General features: G+C 55.1%; 2 protein-coding genes across 5 annotated transcripts in view; one reads left to right on the top strand and one right to left on the bottom strand.

Moving 5' to 3' along the window:
• Fabp1 (fatty acid binding protein 1) overlaps nucleotides 1-3,697 on the top strand; it is a 4,800-nt gene extending 1,103 nt beyond the window's left edge. Inside the window, exons 2-4 of the mRNA XM_015506357.2 lie at nucleotides 681-853; nucleotides 1,998-2,090; nucleotides 3,576-3,697. Of these exons, the coding sequence (XP_015361843.1) occupies nucleotides 681-853; nucleotides 1,998-2,090; nucleotides 3,576-3,626 (317 nt within the window). The 3' untranslated portion in view covers nucleotides 3,627-3,697. The remainder of the gene's footprint in view (nucleotides 1-680; nucleotides 854-1,997; nucleotides 2,091-3,575) is intronic.
• A 4,834-nt stretch (nucleotides 3,698-8,531) lies between these two features.
• The window catches only part of Smyd1 (SET and MYND domain containing 1), a 31,710-nt gene continuing 20,681 nt past the window's right edge, over nucleotides 8,532-19,560 (bottom strand). For 2 of the 4 annotated variants that reach the window (XM_015506372.2, XM_015506370.2), the window contains exons 6-11: nucleotides 18,338-18,376; nucleotides 15,073-15,262; nucleotides 13,131-13,223; nucleotides 10,956-11,119; nucleotides 10,165-10,333; nucleotides 8,532-8,969 (exon numbers count right to left, since the gene is read on the bottom strand). In XM_015506372.2, the coding sequence (XP_015361858.1) occupies nucleotides 8,811-8,969; nucleotides 10,165-10,333; nucleotides 10,956-11,119; nucleotides 13,131-13,223; nucleotides 15,073-15,262; nucleotides 18,338-18,376 (814 nt within the window). In that variant the 3' untranslated portion in view covers nucleotides 8,532-8,810. The remainder of the gene's footprint in view (nucleotides 8,970-10,164; nucleotides 10,334-10,955; nucleotides 11,120-13,130; nucleotides 13,224-15,072; nucleotides 15,263-18,337; nucleotides 18,377-19,560) is intronic. The other 2 variants (XM_048787815.1, XM_015506373.2) reach the window with 2 other exon arrangements.

The following is a 19,560-nucleotide window of genomic DNA, read 5'->3' as shown; positions in this document are numbered from 1 at the left end:
GGGGGTAGCCTGGAGAGGAGGGTGCAGCAGGAAGAGGGAGGGTGCTGGGGGAGGGACAGGAAAGAAGGCCTCCAGGGACCCCCAGAGCCCCCATGTGCAGCAGGTCCCACACCTGTGTGTCCAAATGCCCACCCATACCAGGAGTGCCACCCTGCTGTCAGGAGGTACCCCGCACCCAACTCTATAAGGAACGCTTTGCCCGCCATCAGCTGGCAGTCTGAAAGGGCCGGGAAACAGCTCAATGAGCATTACCGCAGAGGAGCCAATCAGCCCCCCGCTGATACAAAGACCTATCCACAGCCCGCACTGCCCAACTGTGCCTGGTCTGGCCTGGGTGTCCATAGCCCCCGCCATCTCAGGAGTGACCTGGTCTGGAGAAAGGAAGCTCTGGTGCCTCGGGGTGTGGAGGGTGGACTTCGTACACTCCAAGAGCCGAGTGAAGGGGAGTGGCTGTGAGTGGGAGGCAGGGAGCCACAGAGGGAAGGTTCCAAGCACAGGAGCATCCTCTATGAATGAAATGGCAAGATGGCGGCAGGCCCGGCGCCACCCACCTTCCCTTTGGAGGCCAAAGCCCCGGGCTCTCAGGCCTTGGGGGTCAGTGCCATCCTGCCCCCGTGTCAGTCTCTCTCTGCCCAGCTTTATACCCCACCCTGCCATCTCTAAGCCTCCTGGTTCCCCAGGTCTGCCCGATGACCTCATCCAGAAGGGGAAGGACCTCAAGGGGGTGTCGGAGGTGGTGCAGAACGGGAAGCACTTCAAGCTCACCATCACCACCGGCTCCAAGGTGATCCAGAACGAGTTCACCCTGGGGGAGGAGTGTGAGCTGGAGACCATGACCGGGGAGAAGATCAAGGTAAGAGGCGCCCCTGCAGCCACCTCTGCCTCCGAGGCTTCCTGCCTGAGCCTCCCAGTTCCCACTGCGGGCACCCCATGAGGGGAGGGCAGCAGACGGCCCTGGGGAAGCCCATTTCATATTCCCTGGTTCCATCCCAGGTGCTCGGCCACATGGGAAGCCCACTCAGAGCAGGACTCTGAGGCTCATGTTCTCCGGGCCCAACACCCCTGGCTCTTGAGGGCCTCGGAGGTGCCCAGCAGGCGTCTGTGAGGCCCTTGATGAGCCCAGAGCAGAGGGTGTGGGGAAGGTCTCCAGAGGTGCCGGCAGCACAGGACCACAAGCCTCGGCAGGAGCACAGACCCGGCTTTGCCCGACCTTGGCTCCCACATGGCACAGGCTGCCAACCTGGGGTGCGATGGGAACTGGGCAGGGCCGTGTGCATGCCTTGGTGCCTGTCCTACGGCACCATCTCCATGGGCCTCTGAGGTGCCCCACAAGACCATGTGCACCCAGTGGAGCCAGAGCCACCGAGCCTGTCTCCTCTGCTCCCAGGTATCCCTGTGCCTCTCCTGGCTGCCCTCCACCTCTCCCCTGCAGACGTGATGTGTGAGCCAGGAGGGGACTCCAGAGCTCAGGCCCACAGGGTCCCCATAGGCCTTTCCATTGGAATGCTTGGAGGCCAGAGCTTCACCTTGGCCAGCATCTTCTGCTCCTGGCTGGGTTTCTGTGTTACCTCTTTCGGCATGCCTCCAGCTCGGAAGGGGGGCTGCAGGAGGAAAGAGGAATGTTCTGGAAGGATGGGTTACATGCCAAAGCAAGCCATGTGTTCTCTCAGCTGGCCAGCACTGTGAATTTGACCTCCCTCCACCAGCTTGGAGAATAGGGACCTTAGTTGATTCTATCCTAGCATTTGTGTTTGGGAACACTTAGATCCTGGGGTCTTTCTGGGTCAATGCCACAGAATGCACTTCCAGCCGCACGGTGCTGGCTCCTCTCTCCTTCTGAAGTGCACCTCGCTCCTTGGATCCCGAGAGGCCGCTGGGAGCACAGGGCCGGGAGTTTGGGTGTTTGGAAGCTGACCCTGTGCAGGGGAGCCAGGCTCATGTCGAGGGTCTTGCCCACTCCCAGACCCCTCCTCATAGGCCCTCTCCGTCTCCTGCAGACAGTGGTCAACATGGAAGGTGACAACAAGCTGGTGACAACTATCAAAAACATCAAGTCTGTGACTGAACTCAACGGTGACATCATCACCAGTGTGAGTTGGTGCTCGGGGCTTCGGCTCCCAGTGCTGGGAGAGGAGAGGTGGGGGTGAGGATCTGCTCAGGGTCCCCCATCCTGCCAGCCCGGCCCCAAGTCTCCAAGTGTGCTGCTGCTGTCAGTGTCACCTTCCACTCCTGGAGGAGCCCTTACGCACGGGTGGTTCACGCACAGGCTCAACAGCAGCGTTTCTAGATGGGGAGCCGCAGCAGCATGGAGCTAGGGGCACTGGTCACTGAACTGGTGCCTGAACACCCAAACCTTTGGCGTGAGGGAGGAGCTGGGGACAGAGGCACAGGGATGAGCAGCCACTGGCACAGCTCACCTCCTCCTGTCCCCGCTGGGAGGAAATGCAGCCAGTCTGCGGGTGTCCCTCTGCGGGCCTCTGGGCTCCTGGAGCCATCCTTCCCAAGGACACAGCAGCCACACACCACGAGGCTGTGGCCGAGTTAGGCTCCTTCACTGCCTTTCCTGTTTTATGGCCTCTCGGAGGTTCAGAGCCGCAGCCCTGCCTCCTGCCAGCACTAACCCACAAGCCCTGGGGGCGAGTTGATGCAGCTGATGGGCGGTGCCCTCAGGGGTGAGGCACCCCAGTACCCGGCGTTGGCCAGCCTCCCCAGCGCAGGCTGCATCTGCCTGTCGCTCTGCAGTGTTGCCCCCAGCACGAGGCTCAAGGAGCTGCAGAAGGAGGCTGCCCAGGAGTCTGTCCCCACCCAAGAGCCACAGCCCTCAAGCAGGACTTGCAGGGCAGAGCAGGGCAGTGGAGCTGAGCCGCCAGGACTGAGCCCCAGCCAGCAGCCTTCCATAACCTCCGTCTGGCCTCATCCTCGGGTCTCCTGAGGGGAGGCAGGACAAGGGACTCACTAGTCAGGATAACCTGTCCAGGGCCATCCTGACAGGGCTCCCATTCATTCAGCGGCAGCCCCTCCCTGCTGCCCAAGTTCAGGAGCTCCTTTCATCACCTGCTAGGTCACCACCGCTGTCACATTCCAGAGTGCCCACAGGGCGGAGGGCACGTCCTTTCATAACACAGACCTCACTGTCACTGCCCCACTCAGCCCTGGGCGGAAAGTGGTGAGGGCCATCGTGCTCCTGGCCAGTCGCTCCATGTGTCTGTGTACATGTGTCCTTGACACTCAGAGCATGTGTTTGGTGCATAATAGGTGCTCAATGAAACCTTGGGAAATTGGATTGGATTAGGCTGGTTTGGGTGGTCTTACTATAACAGCCATCGATGTACAAGATAATTCAGTAAATGGCAGGACAGATCTCCACATCAAAAGGGAAGTGATGAAGGCTGGCACAGGGTTTTAGGACAAACTGCCAGTGCTTCCTCCGGTCCCACAGAAAACAGCGGGATCTTTGAGTTGTTTGTTTCATATATCTGGCATATCCTAGGCTATTTTGGGAACTTGGTTTTTGTTTTGTTTTGTTACAATTTAACATCAGGTGAACAATTCATGTTTTCTTTTCTGGCTTTCAGACCATGACTGTGGGTGACATTGTCTTCAAGAGAATCAGCAAGAGAATCTAGACAAGTCTGCATTTTATATTCTTTTACTGTGTAAAATTAATGTAATAAAGTGAAGTTTGTTTTAAAAATGATTTTTCTTCTTGATGATCTGGTCACCATGAGCCACCTACGATCATGATCCCCAGGTTCCACCCCACCAGCTCAGGACCGGAGGGCAGGTCTCACCCTGCACTGTAGACCTCAGCCTGCCCTCTCCGGTGTCCCTGACAGGAACTCCAGGTGTGCCGCATCTGTAGGGTGGCCCTGGCACAGCCCTCCCCAGCCAGCCCCATTGGCAAGGAGCTGGAGAAAGAGGGTGTGCAGTGGGCTTGTCCTGAGGGTGGCTCCCTGAAGGGATAGGGGCAGGAGCACTGGGCAGACACAGGACAGCTCTACTCATGAGATCAACCAGACCTGCAAGTCAGTGGGGAGGTGGGTCGAGGACGTGAATAGACTGCTCACACATGAAATACGTCTATGGCGAGGTACCCAAATAAAAGTCAATAGTAAAAAGAAACACCCAAGCTATGTAAGCACGTGGGCACAGGCCCTGCCTTCGATGGCAGGTGAACACTGTGAGGCCCATACAGAGCCACTTGACAGTATCCCTGATCACATTGAAAACAATGTGATCCCTAACACCTAGCAAGGCCACTGTCCTAGGGCTTCCTACACACGTGCTATACACAGACATGAAGAGACACACAGATGCAGAAACCTAAAGCTGTAAATAACTGCTCACTGCTAAATAAGAATAGAACTGTGGTCCAGGCACGCCCTGAAATAACCCACAATACATTAAATGCACAAGGTAGGTCTACATGTACAGCATAGAAATGTCCCTTAAGATAAAGCACATTGTTTAAAAAGCTAGTTTTGTAACAATGTTGACAATATCATTCCTGTAAATTTTGCTAAAACATGAAACAAAGCTATAGGTGAACACGGGAAACCTCTAGTTGATTGCAACGCTGGATAAAAGCCATGACCTCTAGGGTGGAACAAATTTGAAAGTCAAAAGCTTTTTGCCTGATTTACATTGTATGAATCTTTTGCAAGTAAATGATTTTGTGGAACCGTTTTTTTAGAGGGCAATGAACTTAACAAGCATATATGCCTTAAGAAAAAATTCTGGGCTTGAAGATGTAACTGTAGCTAATTGCTCCTTGGCTTTGGACCTCGGTATTCTCACTGTGAAATGGGCAGCAGGAGACCTTCTCTAGAACTTTTGCAAGAAGCCCATGAATTGGTGCACACCAAAGGCCATCAGAGTAAAGCACGTCACTGTTGCCATTGGATTCCTCTGGGAATGTCGCTGGGTTTGGTAAGAGCATTAGCAGCAACTGTGCAGCCACAGGAATTAACCTCTGAGAGCAGACGCAGAGGCTGAGAGAAGAGGTTCATCCACAGCCCCAAGGGGCGGTGGCACTGAGGTTCTAGATCTCCAGCCGCAGGAAGAGAGAGTAGTCAAGTACTCTGAGCAAACCTCCAGGACTACACAAAATTCCCCGGCTCCTAGCGAGGCTCCTCCCTGGGAACTCATTTGGGGGAAGATCGCTATTAAGACTTGGACTGAAAAGGAGATTTAATTTTAGAAGCGAATTTTGGTTTTTACAGATGCCCAGAAGACCCTGGGCTGGAAATCTGCTTTACACAAATTGGCTCAACAGCTGTGGGTAAGGTGGGCTGTTTTTGCCCCGACCTCTCGGGCCCCTTGCCTGCGGTGCGGTCCTCCCGCCGACAGGGGGCGCTTGCCGCAGGTGCCGTGCCAGGTGTCTGCAGGTGCGATGCGGTCTACACCTGCAGCAGTCTACATCCACCCAGAAGAGTGCTTCCCCTTTTCAAAACACGGATTGGGTTAGAGGAAATGATTCATGGGGTGGGGAGGAGAAGGAAGTCTGGCTTTAAAAACTACTCTGAGCCAGGAGTGGTGGCCCACCCTTGTAATTCCATGGCTTGGGAGCTGAGACAGGAGGATCAAAAGTTCGAGGCCAGCCTCAGTAGTTTAGCAAGGCCCTAAGCAACTTAGTGAAACCCTGTCTCAAAATAAAATTTTTAAAAAAGGGTTGGTGATGTGGCTCAGTGGTAAAGCACCCCTGGGTTAAATCCCTAGTACTGAGAGCAGGGGGTGGGGGCGGGGGGAACCTATCCTTAATTACTCCCCTAAAATTGCACAATCTAGCACAACAGCCACTGTGATTGCTTTGACTATTCAAACATAAACGGAAATTAAATAAAATAAAAGATTCCGTCTGAGTCAGACTCAAGTGCTCAGCAGTCAGGAGTCGCTAGTGATGACTGTTTGGGGCGGCAAAAATTATCCATCATCACTGCTCCGAGGTCCTTAGAAGCCACACCTGTTTGCTTGGAAACATAAAGGGCTTAAAGGGCTTTGTCGATTGCTGTAACACAAAAACTCAAAGTGCACACTGCTCGGTAATTAGCAAATTCATCCATCCATTATACACATTTCCCAGGCACCTGTCCTGCTCCAGGACCTGGGCCAGGTTCTGGGGCGAGAACAGCCCCACCCTCCAGGAGTTCACAATCAGAGGGGAGGCAATGCCCAGGGGTGGGTGGGGGGCAGTGGAGCTGGAGCTCAAGGTCAGGGAACAGAGCATTGTTAGAGTCTGTAAATAAGTCAAAATAACACCTGGCATTTTGCCAGGGGAATGTTAGAGTTGGTAAACAAGTCTGGATGGTGCCTAGCAAAATGCCAGAGGGAGTGGTTTGAGAAGTAACAAAAGCAAGCCATTAAGTGTGGAGATTCCTGATTGGTTGACTGCTGTATCTAGTTTATGCTAATTAGATAAGCTGTGTGGAATGTATAAATACTGCTCCTGTCCTGCAATAAACGGCTCCTACTCCTGCTGTATCAACGTACACAAGTTGTTCGTCACCCCCTGGTTATTTTGCTGCAGCTGGACTGCGGCAGAGCATCATCCTCCAGGCAGCCCTTCAGCAGAGGACCTGCTGGAGCACAGGCAGGGAGTGTGTGTGGAGAGAAGAGGGCAGATAGAGGGCTGAACCACCTCCTGTGATGCCACACGTGGGGGCAGGTGGAGAAACAACGTCAGAGGCTCATCCCAAGGAACAGTCACGTCAGTCACGGTCAGGGAGTGGAGTGGGTAGAGAGAAATCCACTCATCAGAGGCCCCAACAGCAAACGCTAGAGTGGGCGAGAGCCATTCAGTAGAGGGGTAGGGGCAGTGAAGGGGCAGGGGCAGTGGAGGGGCAGGGGCAGTGGAGGGCAGGAGTGGGGCCAGGCTACAGTGGGCTCCACAGAAATGCAGAGGGAGGAAAAGCAGATGAGACTACAACTAAAAGAACCCTCGCCATGGAGACCAAGGGTCTTGGAGGTCCAAGAGTCCTGATCTGAAGATGGGAGTGGTGAGGAGTGGCAGGACCCTGGAGGGAGGGGAACCACATGGAGCAGATCCCAGGGTCACAGGAAGACCAGGGCTCCACGGCACAGGAGCAGTCTAGCTCTGGAGGAGAGAGGGAAGGAGGATCACAGACACACAGAATTCACCAAGACAACAGCTTCAGGAAGACGAGGAGGGAAAAATGACCCCAGACATGGGAGACAACCAGTGGGTGGGCAGACAACATGGCCCAGAAGGGAAGCGGGCTGGAGAGGTTTCCATCCAGGAGGAAGAGGGGGTCATTCGAAGGTGCCAGTGGAGCGTAGCCTCCTGGTCTGCGGAATGGGGATTGAAAGAACTGCCAGTCTTCCTATAGAACCTTCCGTAGAAGAGAGTGTCCTTGAAGAAGAGCCAAATGTCAGGGACTAATATTCTGCAAAGAGTGGCCTTTTGCAGAGTTTTCAGCCACTAGACGAATTTCAGAGGGAGGCAGTGGGTCATTCTGGAGCTGGAGGAGCAGGGATGGAGGAAAACACGGAATTTGCGGAGCTTACTTGACTCCACGAAGCTGGGTGGAGTTCTGGGGTCAGTGGTAGTAGCCCAAGGTTGCATAGAAGTCTTGGGGACATCCCTAACTGAAGGAGTTTGTTCCGGGGTCTCAGAAAACATTGGTGAGAAATTTGAAGTCTCAGAAGATAATAGGCCATTCTTGGAATAGGACAATTCTCAAGACCTACACTTTTTTATGGAAATAACAAGAGTCTCCCAGGAAATCAGGACACACTGGTCACATCTCTGAAGAGGTGCACAGGTGTTCCTTCTGGTGAGAAGAGCAAGAACCCCAGGGCACGGACAGAAAAAGAAATTCAGCAAAGGAAGTAATTACTCAGCCCTCTGACGGAGCCTCTTGGGACAATGAAGGAGTCTAAGCCTAGAAAGACCACCCAGGCACACGGAGCCAAACCCCCAGGTACACCTCTGCTGGACCCAGGGCCATCGCGTGCGTGTCTCCTCCCTTCTCTCCCAGGTGCACCCTGGGAAGGCTTCTTCAGTCCTACTAGGTCAATGGCGAGAAAAATCCAGGTATTGTCCCAGCAGCTCCCACATCACAAGGAGGCACCAGGCCGGGTGCTAAGGTGGGGAGATATTCCCTCTGTATGTCTAGAATTATTTCTAAAATTACACTTGGAACCCAGACCCAGAATTGAGATCTTAGGTGGCTTGGGCAAGGTCCTGCCTCTTTCTGCATGTGTCCCCTTCTGAATGGGCTTCAAGTCTCTGAGTGGGTCCTAAAGGGCCTAACAGCCATTCCTCATAATCCCACCGACCTGAGGAAGTCAGACAGCACTCACCCGAGTCGCCAAACGCTGACGATTCCAGCCCCGGGGGAGACCACCAGCCCCAGAGACACTTGCACAAATAGGTGAGCAGCCAGGAGACTCCAGGTGCCTGCCACCCTCAGCCTGGCACCATAGCCCCATGGCACCCCCCACACACGCCAGGTGCACACACACCAGACACATCCCTCCCCTGCACCCCTCTCCATGTGGTTCACCACTGCTTTCAGGATGACACTGGGCTTTAATCGATCACTTACATTTGTATCCCTCCTACACTGGGGGCTCCATTACCAGGCCCTAGGGCCCAGCAACAGCGCGTACCTACAGGCGTCGGGCTGGGAGACAGCGTCAAACTCATTGAACAAGCTGAACTGAGCCCGAATGACAAGGTGAACACAGGGCAGGACGTCCCCACGAGGCTGAGCTTGCTCACCAAGGGTCTCTGCAGAGACCCGCTGCCTCCAGAGCCCCTCCCCGCGGGCTGCCCCCGCCCCAGGTCCTCAGGGCTTCTTGTGGAACAGAGCTGGGGCTGGCTCCATGCTGGGCTCGGCCATGACCTGCATGGGCTGGTTGTTCAGGGCTGCTTCTCGCATCTTGTGGTACATGAACTCGTTCTGGCGGAACATGCGCAGCTCCATCTCCGTCTGCACCCGCATGGCCTGGGGGACACATCCACAGTGAATGGTGGGGACAGCCCAGGACACTTGAGGGAGCTCTGCTCTCCACCTCAGCAGTGGGCAGTTAGTGCGGAAGGCGGCGTGGCCCCGAGGGAGTAGTCGGAGGGACTGTTTCCACCAGAGAATGTTTGCCCTCAGGACCTGTCAAGCGGGGACCCAGACTTGGGTCCCTCACTTATGCTGTGGGACCTCAGGCAAGTGACACAACCACTTCAGCCCTCAGTCTTGTCCAGAACACAAATGAGATCCCCTTGTGCCTCACAGTAGGTTTGGAAGATCATGGAGTATGGCACACGAGAAAGCCCTGTCTCTCCACGTGTCAGGACATCTGTGGTTTCACTGGAAACCACAGTGAATCAGACTGATGGAGACTCTGCCTGGACAAGCTTAGTGGCTGGACAGACAGCTAGTCACCTCCGCTCCCCGCTGTCGCTTGGTCCCTGAATCCATGTTCAGAGCTAGCATATCCTCTCTCTTATAGATGAGGATCTGGGGGTCTGAGAAGTCAGGGACACCTCACCTGAGGTCACACTAGTCCTAGTGTCAAGACCACTCTGCAACACTTGAGGTCACAGTGTGAAGACATGAAGTATACCTGCTTCCCCTGGACGAAGTCACCTGAGGACAGTCCTGTCACTCAAATAAACCAGCACTTCAAAGCAGGCAGGGAAGCAGCAGATAGTAAAACTGCGCCCCTCGTCCCTTGGGCCTTTAAGCACTGACTTGCTGAACCCACACCACGACACCATCCTGGTCCCTACCACACAGAGGTGGAGCCGGCCAGGTGTCACTGCCATCACTGTGTGGAGGAGCACAACTGGAGAGAGCAGAGGCTGGGACTCCGCCCCGGAGTCGGACTTCAGAGGCAAGTTCCAAGCTCCATGTGTAAATGGCTGTGCACACACCACGGTCCGGCTTCTCAGTCCAGCCGTGGCCATCTCAGGCCCAGCACTTAGGCCTCAGCCTTGCCGTCACCCCTCAGTCACTACAGACAGAGCCCCTCCCCAGGGCCCCGGGGTTCCTGGATATGAAACAATGGGATGACAAAGCATTTCTGCACCCTCCCTTTCTAGTCCCTCCAGATATCAGGACTCCCCTAGGGCCAGGTCCACCTGAACTAGGCCTTTCCCCCTCAGGGAGCTCAGAGGTCGAGGCCCAGCCCTCAGGCACTACTTGCCTCCAGGTCCTTAGTGATGGGGTGGGAGGGCCCATGAGTCACCAGGAGGATGGCGTAGGCTTTGCAGATCATCCCGTGCCCCACCTCGATGTGACCAGCGTGCCAGTTGGTCAGGCCTGCCCGCATCACGGCCATGCCCAGTTGGGCATTGTTGGGGTGGTAGAGCTTCCTGCAGGGGGACAGAAGATAACAAGACATGACCCCAAGCCCTCCCACTCCCACCTGTCTCCTAGTGGCTCAGAAAGAACCTTCAGTGCTAGGCCTGTCTGCCCCTCCTGCTAGTCTGTGAGGCCTCCCTGGCCAGCTGGGTGGGACTGAGGGGCACAGGGAGCTGTAGGAGCTGGGACTCCGGCCTGAGCCCCCGAGCTGCATCCCCATGAGAAGGCCCAGGATGGCACTCTGAGCTAGAATAGGGGGAGCTGGGGCCCTAGGGGGCACTCAGGCTCTCCTATGAAAGTGACAGGAATAACTAGAGCGTCCTTCTCAGGACAGCTGGTGGTTGTGCTCCTCTGGGAGGCTCCCTCCTGCCCGCTGGGCAGTGGGCAGCATGTCTAACAGGCGGCCTCCTCTGGAAGACTTCCTCATTTGTCCAGAAATGCAAACCCACCAGCTCATGGGGACGCGGAAGTGAAGGGTGGTCACTACTACTCGGAGCCCATGTAGAAAGGCTGGAGGGAAGGAGATGTGGGTGGCCCACAGAGGCCGTGGGTGAGGAGGTGCAGCACCTGCGCCCTGTGTGCCATTTGGAGGAGGTCTCAGGAGACCATCCTGGGTCGGCAATGGTCACCTACATGTAGCCGTCCACCATCCGCCTGGCGTAGTGGGAGGCCTCATCGAAGGCCTGGAGGTAGGAGAGGACCTCAGACACGACACTCAGCATCCGCAGCGTGTAGAGGTTGGTATCAGCAAACACTGGCTCCTGCTTCTGCAGAGCCTCTCGGCACAGCCTCACCACCTGGAGCGAGACACGGGCCACTGTCACCACTACCCCGGAGCCGGAGCCTCAGTCACACGGGAGCATCCCGAGGACCCCGGACCTCTTTTAAGGCTGGGGAAGCTGCTGACAGAAGTGAGGCAGCCGAGTTTGTGACTGGGCTAAGATGCGGGGATGAGAGTGTAACCACGGGACACACCAATGACAGAGGTAGTGGGCAGCTTTTAAATCTGTGGGCAGCTGAGAGCTGTGAAAGCTGTGTACGTATGTGTGTGTATACGTGTATACATGTGCATACAAAGACATACATGTGCAAATATGTGCACATGTACAAATACAGACAGGTGACAGGTCCATGACAGATTTGTCCCACGGCAATGCAATGACATGGGTACTACCAGTATTCCCAATTTACTAGAGGAAAAAACTGAAGCACAGAGAAGGTAAGTACTTTGTCAAAGTCACACAGGTAGTGAGATCAAAGATTCGAACCAAGCAGTTGAGCTCCATCTTTGCGACCCTTCTTGTGATTCTCCACATGGGTTGTACTTTGGAATATCTGGAAAGCTTTTTTAAAATGCTGATGCCCCCGCCCAAAAAAAGACTCTACCCCAGACTAATTGATACCAAATATCTGGGAGAAAGATGTGGGATGTGCAGTTTGTGGGAGGCGCTGGGGGTCCTTCTGCCCAGTGAGGCTGAGCAAGTTGATAGATACGTACAAGATGATGGGCAGAGAAGGCGGTTCCCGGAAGGCCGGAGACCTGCTGGGAGGACGCTGCCTTGGTGGGGGCAGGCTTTCCCACAGCTCATGCGTAGACACAAGCTGAGACTGCACCTCACAAACCCAGAGGGTCTCTCGATTGGGTTGTCATTATCCTCCTCCTCCCTGGATGCTCTCATGGGGAAGGGCCACCAGTTCTCTCCATTTCAAAACTAGCCGAGCTCTGAGGCTTCCCCAGAGCCTGGGAGCAAATGGTTGTGGGGTGGCAACGGGGAGCTGCGACCAGCCCGTCCTGCAGGAAACCCTCTCCAATCCAAGGGGCAGTGGGCAGCCCGAAGTTGGCTCTGCCAAGTTTGAATGAAGACAAAGAAGAAATGAAGAGGAGACAAGAATCCAGAGAAAGAGAACCCGCCTGCTGCCCACTCCCGGCTCACGCCCTGACGCGGCTTCCCAAGCTGTGCGCAACACTGGGCATTGACTCTCCCCACCCGACAGGATTCCAGGGAGGCAAGGACAGTGTCGTGTTGGTCACCCCAGGGAGGGCTCTGCACGTGCAATGACTGAGTTAGCAGAGGCCGAGGAGGGAGAAGGAAGAGAACCCACCCCCATGGTACCGCGTCCTAGTGCCACGCAAACCTGCCCACATGCCCCGGTGGCTTAATGAGTTCGGGAGAACATCCTGACTCTGGTCTCTGTTCTGCTGCAGACTGGGTGACTGGCATCTCAGGGGGTGAGACTCAGCTGCCCAGGATAATTCAAAGCCACTTCACTGCAGCCCAGTGTTGGGCCGTGGGCCTCAGCTTCAGCTGCACGTTGAAATTGCTGGAGAACTTTGAAAATCTTACTGTCTGGGTCTCACTTCCAGAGATTCTGCTGAAATTGTCCTGGGCCAGGGTCTGGGCATCAGGACTTTTTGAAGGTGATTCTAGTGTACAGCCCCCTCTCTAGTGAGAGCCCCTGGTGCTTCCAGAAACCACAACTGAATTTTGGTTGGCGGAGACTAGAAACTGTGGCCATTCAAGCACTCAATTACTCAGAGCAAGAGGCCATTCCCATGAGTCCAACTGTCATCGCCATCCCACCTCCAATGGCCCTGAGCTGTCCTACAGCCCCAGACACATCTGTCAAGCTGCCCCTGCTCTGCTCAGACCCAGTTCCCGTGAGCTGAAGGGTCGCTGAGAACACAGCTCTAGCAGGTACTAAAGGATTAGGAGCAAGAAAAGCCCTAGTCTCAATCAAGGGACATCCTCAGAAGAGCAGCCCTTCCCCGCTCCTCCCCAGCCCAGCCCTAGAGCAGTAGCCTCTCACCTCATGGTACAGACCCTCAGAGCGAGCCTTGTGTATTTTTTCCAATGTGTCCTTGGAGAATTGTATCATCTCCTTCACAGCTTCCTGAGAGGGCTGGAAAAGAGGGACATGAAGTTGGAGGCCCCCTCCAGGGAAAGTCCACTCTGTTGACAGCTGCCAGCGGAGGTAGGTGAGGCCACCGAGATCAGTGCCTTCCTGGTTCTGAACTCTGGGTCCTGCGGCTCTGTCAGGATTCCTGCAGCTTCTCTGCCTTGCTTTCTGCCAGCTAGTGATCCCTAGTCCGGGCTCCCCGTGGGCTGTGGCCAGGAGCAGAGCCTGGCGCTGTCCCTGTAGGGTGTTTTCTGCATTTTGGATTCTGATCTATCACCCAAAACATCGGCCACTCATCCACTAGCCCACCTTCCCCGGCACGCTCCTCACGCTCTGGAGGCAGCCTGAGGCGAGGACTGAGCCTGCAGCATTGGACTCCAGTTCACAGGGGGTCGTTAAGGGGGATCCTGCGCTTCTGCCCATTCAAACCTCCCAGCGTCTTAGCATCTGGCCAAGGTTGGCATCCTGACCAGAGGACGTCAGAAGGGATTTTTGCCAGCTACATCTGAAACCGAGACCCACTTGGTTTACCGCATTAATCCCGCCAAAACCTATCCAAAGACGTTTTTGGTATTTGAGGCATGAAAGTACCATAATCAAGAAGCCATATCACATGAGGACACCATAATTTTGAAGGAAAAAAACCACTGAATTTGGCAAAGTTCAAAGGAGGAAGAGAAGGTACTAAATGAAGGGGGAGGGGGAGGGAAAAGGGGAGGAGCCAAGTAGAGGGGAGGAGCCAGAGAGAAGGAAAGGAACGCCCCCCCAGGGAAGAGGGGCGGGGCCAGGGGAGAGGGGCGGGATCAGAGGAGAGGAGCCTGAGATAAACAAAGGAGCCAGGGGAGGGGCCAGGGGAGAGGGGAGGATCGTGATTTCAAAGCCAGCCTTAGCAACTTTGCAAGGCACTTAGCAACTCAACTCTAAATAAATATAGAAAAGGGAGATGTGGCTCAGTGGTAAAGCACCCCTGGGATCAACAGGGCTAGTTCGGGGCACTTTGTTTTAAGCAGCTCCAGCAAACTAGCCTGCACAGCATTGCTTGGCCCCTGATTCTTGCCCTTTAACAAACACAGCTCATTCCACATCTGCACATAAACATCTGGCTCATTCATCTTAGTGGGTTCAGGGTATTTTCTCCTTTGACTCTCTGTCTGTGGTTATTTGGGTTTTATTCAATATTCAGTGTTCCCAACAGGGCCGCCACCTACATCTTTCTTCCTTCCTGGGTCTCTGAGACCTTGGGCCAGCTCCCCTTCAGGGAACTTCCCTACACCTCTTACGAAGGCATGGCAGGCATTGAAGACACTCTTCCCACTGGACTCAGGACCCAGCCCTTCCCGCTTGACCATAGAGCCAGACAATGTCACTGTCGTTTTTGGTGCGTGGCTTTGCCCTGCTATTCTGACACCTGGCCACTCGGCTCCCTCCTGGTGCAGCTGAGCTCCAGAGGCCCCTCCGCAAGCCTGCCCCCTCTCCATGTTGTCATCCGTGAGACCAGGAATTTCTCTGGGAAAACCCAGTAACAAATCTCTTTGCCCCTCAGACCTCCATGTCTGAGAGGCTCAGGGGTATTTCACCCACATGGGGGTGGGAGATGCGCGGAGTGCCTCTGCTCCCTTTCCTATGGCACCTTGGTTCATCCTCAAGACGACCCTTGCAGCGAGCCTTCATTCCTGTTTCGCAGATGGGAAGACGGAGTGACTCCCCCAAACTCAGACCCCTAGTCGGGACAGCTGGGCCCTACCACCCCTTGCCACCTCCCCGGGGCCATGGGGACCTCGACTGGCTGTGAGAGCTGCCCTGGCCTGGCTCCAGGGGCAGTGGCCTGGGCCCAGCGGTGGGCTGCGTGTACCTTGGGGTCTTCCTTCACTCCCAGGAAGAGGTCATCCTTCAGCCCTTTCTGGCAGTGCTCACAGGTGCAGTCGAAGTAGTACTGCTGCTTCAGCTGCTGCCTGCGCTCCTCGCTGACACTGAGGAAGTCGATGTAAGACACCGTCAGCTCCTCTCCCTCCGAGATCTTGCCCAGGGCCCGGAGCTCGATCCTAGAGCAGGACGAAGGGGCAGGAGTCAGGAGAACCAGGCCACCCACAGAGGATCGTGCTCTCCTAGGCTCAAGGGTCAAGTCCCAGAGACTGCACCTCCACTAGCACCCCGAGAAAGCACCCATTCCCCCCAGGAGGGGGAATGTGACCCCTAGTTGCTAGGTCGCTCAGTATTATAATGGTCAAATCTGCTCCATTCAGCAGATTGCCCTGGAATAGGTTCCCATAGGCTCCCAGTAGAGGGCTGGGCTGGGCCATAAAACCATACACAGCCACCATTTCTGAAGCCACCTGTGTGCACTTAGTTACTGGTTATCTGTGACAAGGGAAGGGAGAAACAAGGAGGCAAACCCCAAGAAAAAAAGACCTAGAAGCGATTTCTGGTTAGTTTGGAGACACTCTCAAAGACAAATACATTCCATTACCCACAACCCTGGCACACTCTGTGTCTGACTTTAAGCCTCAGGACCTTCAGCTTTGGTCCAATGTTCAGGCCCCCCTTGTGGGGGACACATGCCTACCACTATCACTGGAGGTAGACAAATAAAGGCTGGGTCTGCAGCCTGCTCATCACTGCCTTCAGCGTTTCCTGGGAGACGCGGCATACTGGCAACGCTAGGTAGATTTCCTTCCCCCCAGACCTTACCCTCCAGTACCCACCCGCTGAGCAACAATATGAAAGGTGCTCAAGGTGAAAGCCCTCTGCAGAACTGACACCCAGTGGATCCGACAGGCAGGCTGCGGGCCCACCCACTCCCCCCCCCCCCCAGCACCACAAGGTCAGATGGTTACAGAGAAGTGTGAGACTGGCAAGCTAGATCCCAAGCCCGGTCCAGGGCCTTACGGCCCAGGGGAAAACCACCATCCAGAGAGCAAGGGGCAGGATGCAGAGGGCTGGGGACAGGCACTGCAGAGGTGGGCATGGCTTTACCACCCAGAAAGGCTGTTAGGTGCTGTGTGAAAGGCAGGGCAGGACTCTAGCACCTGGAGGGGTTCCAGGCAAAGCATCCCCTTCCATGTCTTCCAAGGTGAGTGGCAGAGACATGCCCGCCTGGCACCTGAGGTCACCACTTAAGGTGGAAACCTCTCCCCAAATTGGACTACACCAACGCGCCCCAAAATGCACTCATTGAGGCAGCCTGGGAAAGCCCCGGACGCCACCCCGTATTCCTGCTTTCCTTTCTTCCCAGCCCAGTTCTCAGCAGAGGCAATGAAAGGCAGGTGGGACAGAAGGTGGGTGGTTGTGCTCACAGCTCTGCTGAGAATCCTAACACGCTGAGCTGCAGGGCCCCATGTCTCTGAAACGAGGACACAAACCAAGAAAGCAAGTGGCCTCCTCCCAGGTCCCAGAGCACAGGGGTGGCAGAGATTAGAGTCGGGTGCCCTTGGTGCCCCTGGTGCTGCTCCCATGAGGTTTCCAGGAAGCCTCACGGCCAGCACAGTTGCCTGGGACACGAGATGGCCCACTGCCCTGGGTTTTAGGACTCCACTACCAGGCAAATTGTCCCAGGTGAGCCACTCCAGGGCCAGGGTGTAGGGTAGATCACTGGTGTCCTGTCCCGGGAGATGAGGACCCACTCTGCTCCCACGGTTCCTTTCCCAGAGGCAGCTCGCCATGGTGACAGATTGAAATCCAACAGTGATCTGTGGCTCAGATGGTTTAATGGTGTTTAAGAGTTTTCAAAACCAAATTAATTTTGTATCACTTAAATACCAAAAAACACACATACATCTTCTCCCAGTCTGATGTTACAGGTGAGCCCTGACTTCCAGGGCTCACGTCCCAGTAAACCCATGAGTAACTGAAAATATCACAGGACAAAAACGCAGGTGGGCTTGCCCCTGCTGGGGAGCGTGAAAGTAATAAAGTGTCCCAACCCTCAAAAGACATGTGCAGTCCCCTGACCTGCCCCACACCATAGCCTGGCCCGGCTGCCTTCAATATGCCCAGAACATGGGCACTGCCTGCAGTGGGCGAGGTCATCTCCCACTGATGTCACTGTGCACCTGATGTCTCAACTACTGCGCTACTGGTGGGTGACAGGATGACCACATGGGCATACTTCTGCACTACCAGGATGTCAAAAAAATCTTTGTGCCAAGCCACTGTAAGCGAGGGACATCTGTACGTGGAATTGGTGGCTGGGGGCAAACGGGAATTGAAGTAAGCACTGCCGAAGAAGCAGGAGGTGAGGGGTGTGGCACTGCCCTTCCTGTGGCCACTGTCCTGGACCTGTCCCTGCCCTGGCGGGACCCAGGTCCCTTGTACTTCAGCACTCTGCCATCTATCACCCAGCTAGCTGAGCGACAAGCAGCCACTTATTTAAAGCATTTTTTTTGCAGAGCTTAGGAACAGAGCCAGAGCCAGAGGTCCCCAGAGACACCGTCCTCCTCACCTTTGCTCCCCTGATGTGGAACCCAAAGCCAGGAGATGGTGTGGCGCATCCAGAGTCTCATGTGAGGCACAGCAACAAATCAGGTGCCCCAAGCTCTCCTAGCCCTCATCCCCAAAGACCACTTCAAGGGTCCCAAGCACAGCCCGACCCAAAGACCCCTCTGGAGCTATTTGATCGTCATTAAGGAAAAGCAAAAGCAAAATTTAACCTAAACTGCGAATTCACAGAGTTGGCCAGAAACTATAAACAGAATACTAAAATGAATGACTATTGATCAGAATTTTCACAGTTGTGGATGCTATTTTCAGAAACCAGTCTGGGCGAGAAGTTGGGGTTATAAACAAACTGGGTCCTTTAGCAGGTCAGTGGATCCACAGCCCCCGTCTTGTGGTGAACAGGGTGTAGGGGGCAGATGTAGGTTTGGGCTAAGATGTGGACTAGAAGGACTCATGCTTGGTGGCCAGGAGAGAGAGAGCAGACAGAGAGGAAGAGGTGGGTGAGCAGCAGATGCCCAGTTCAAAAGCATTAACAATACGCCATGCAAGGAGGATGGGCGCTGGCGTGCAGAGGACACGCGGACGGACAGCAGACATGGAGTCTCAGGCGGGGTGGGCCCAGCACACCAGGCAAAGGAGGCAGATGGGTCAGAGGAGCAGGGGTCATGGAAGGGCTGACCCACCTCATCTGGGTGTGAAACATGGACTTCACTGCCTCATGGCTGAAAGACAAAACAGACACCAGGTGGAGTCAATACCACTGGCAGACCTGCCCAGTGGGCAAGGTGCCCCACAACTGTCACAGACACCAGGTGAAGTCAATACCACTGGCTGGCCTGCCTAGTCGGCAAGGTGCCACTCACTGTCACAGCAGCCTGCATCCTAGCCCTTCCAGCCGGTCCCAGGACAGGACGCGGCTGGCCTGGTGGACAGTGCCCTGGTTTTGGAATGAGGAGGTCTGGGGGTAGAAGGCTCTTGGCCCTGCATAGCTTGCTTCCTTCCCTGGGCCTCTGGGTCTCACCTGCCACCTGGCAGGTGGTGTCCTGAGAATGCATTTGAAGTCCAGTGCTAAGATGTGGTCCACTCACACAGCTAGTAGGTAAAACTGGTCAGAGCTGGAATCAGGACCCAATGCCAGGCCCAGGGGTCTCTCCAGATGGCAGGTGGCCAGGCAGTGAACGCAAAGGCGTCTTCTCACACAGAAGCCAAGCAGCCCAGACAAACATGGCTGCTCAGAATTAGTAGACACAGGGAAGCCAGAGCAGAAGCCGAGAGGACAGAGGAAGGTTCCCAGGCTCCTTGGCCATTGTGCAGAGTGACCGGCAGAGTCCCGGGTCGCCATAGCTTAGGGAAGGGCCTAGAGAGTCAGCCCTGCACATGGCTGAGTGTGATCTCCTTGCCAGCCAGGCCAGACTGGAAAACTGGCCCTCTCAGGAGATTGCAGGAGGTCCAGGCAGTGACCCCAAGAGGCTTGGGAGGACAAATACAGATGCTGGGAAAATAGTATCATCAAGATCCAAAATAAACTTTCCCATCTTAAGGTCTTTCTCAATTCCGTTAGAAACTGACATCGGAAACGGGCAGGAAGAGGGAAATCGGGTCTTTGCCACATTGATGGCGAGGCCTAGCTCTCAGCGGGACCCAGAGTCTACTGTTTCTGGCTTCTGGGGAATCACTGGGAAAATGCGCTTAATGCTAGAGGCTTTAGAGTATGTTCCTGCAGCCTCCCTCAACCTGAATTCTGCATGACCTGAGAGAGATGATTCCAGCTTTACATTTTAAAATAGACGCTAGAGGCTCATCTAACATGCCAGGCAGCCTCAAGAAACACACCAGGCCTTGGAAGTGACCCGCGGCACTCTGCTCTCTCCTCACTACCCTTCACAGCCGCAGCTCGTCTGTGGGA

This window comes from Marmota marmota, unplaced genomic scaffold, assembly GCF_001458135.2.
Source record: "Marmota marmota marmota unplaced genomic scaffold, marMar, whole genome shotgun sequence".
NCBI classification, from domain to species: Eukaryota; Metazoa; Chordata; class Mammalia; order Rodentia; family Sciuridae; genus Marmota; species Marmota marmota.
Note: the sequence above shows the minus strand (reverse complement) of the source record. Positions and strands in the feature narration are given on the sequence as shown.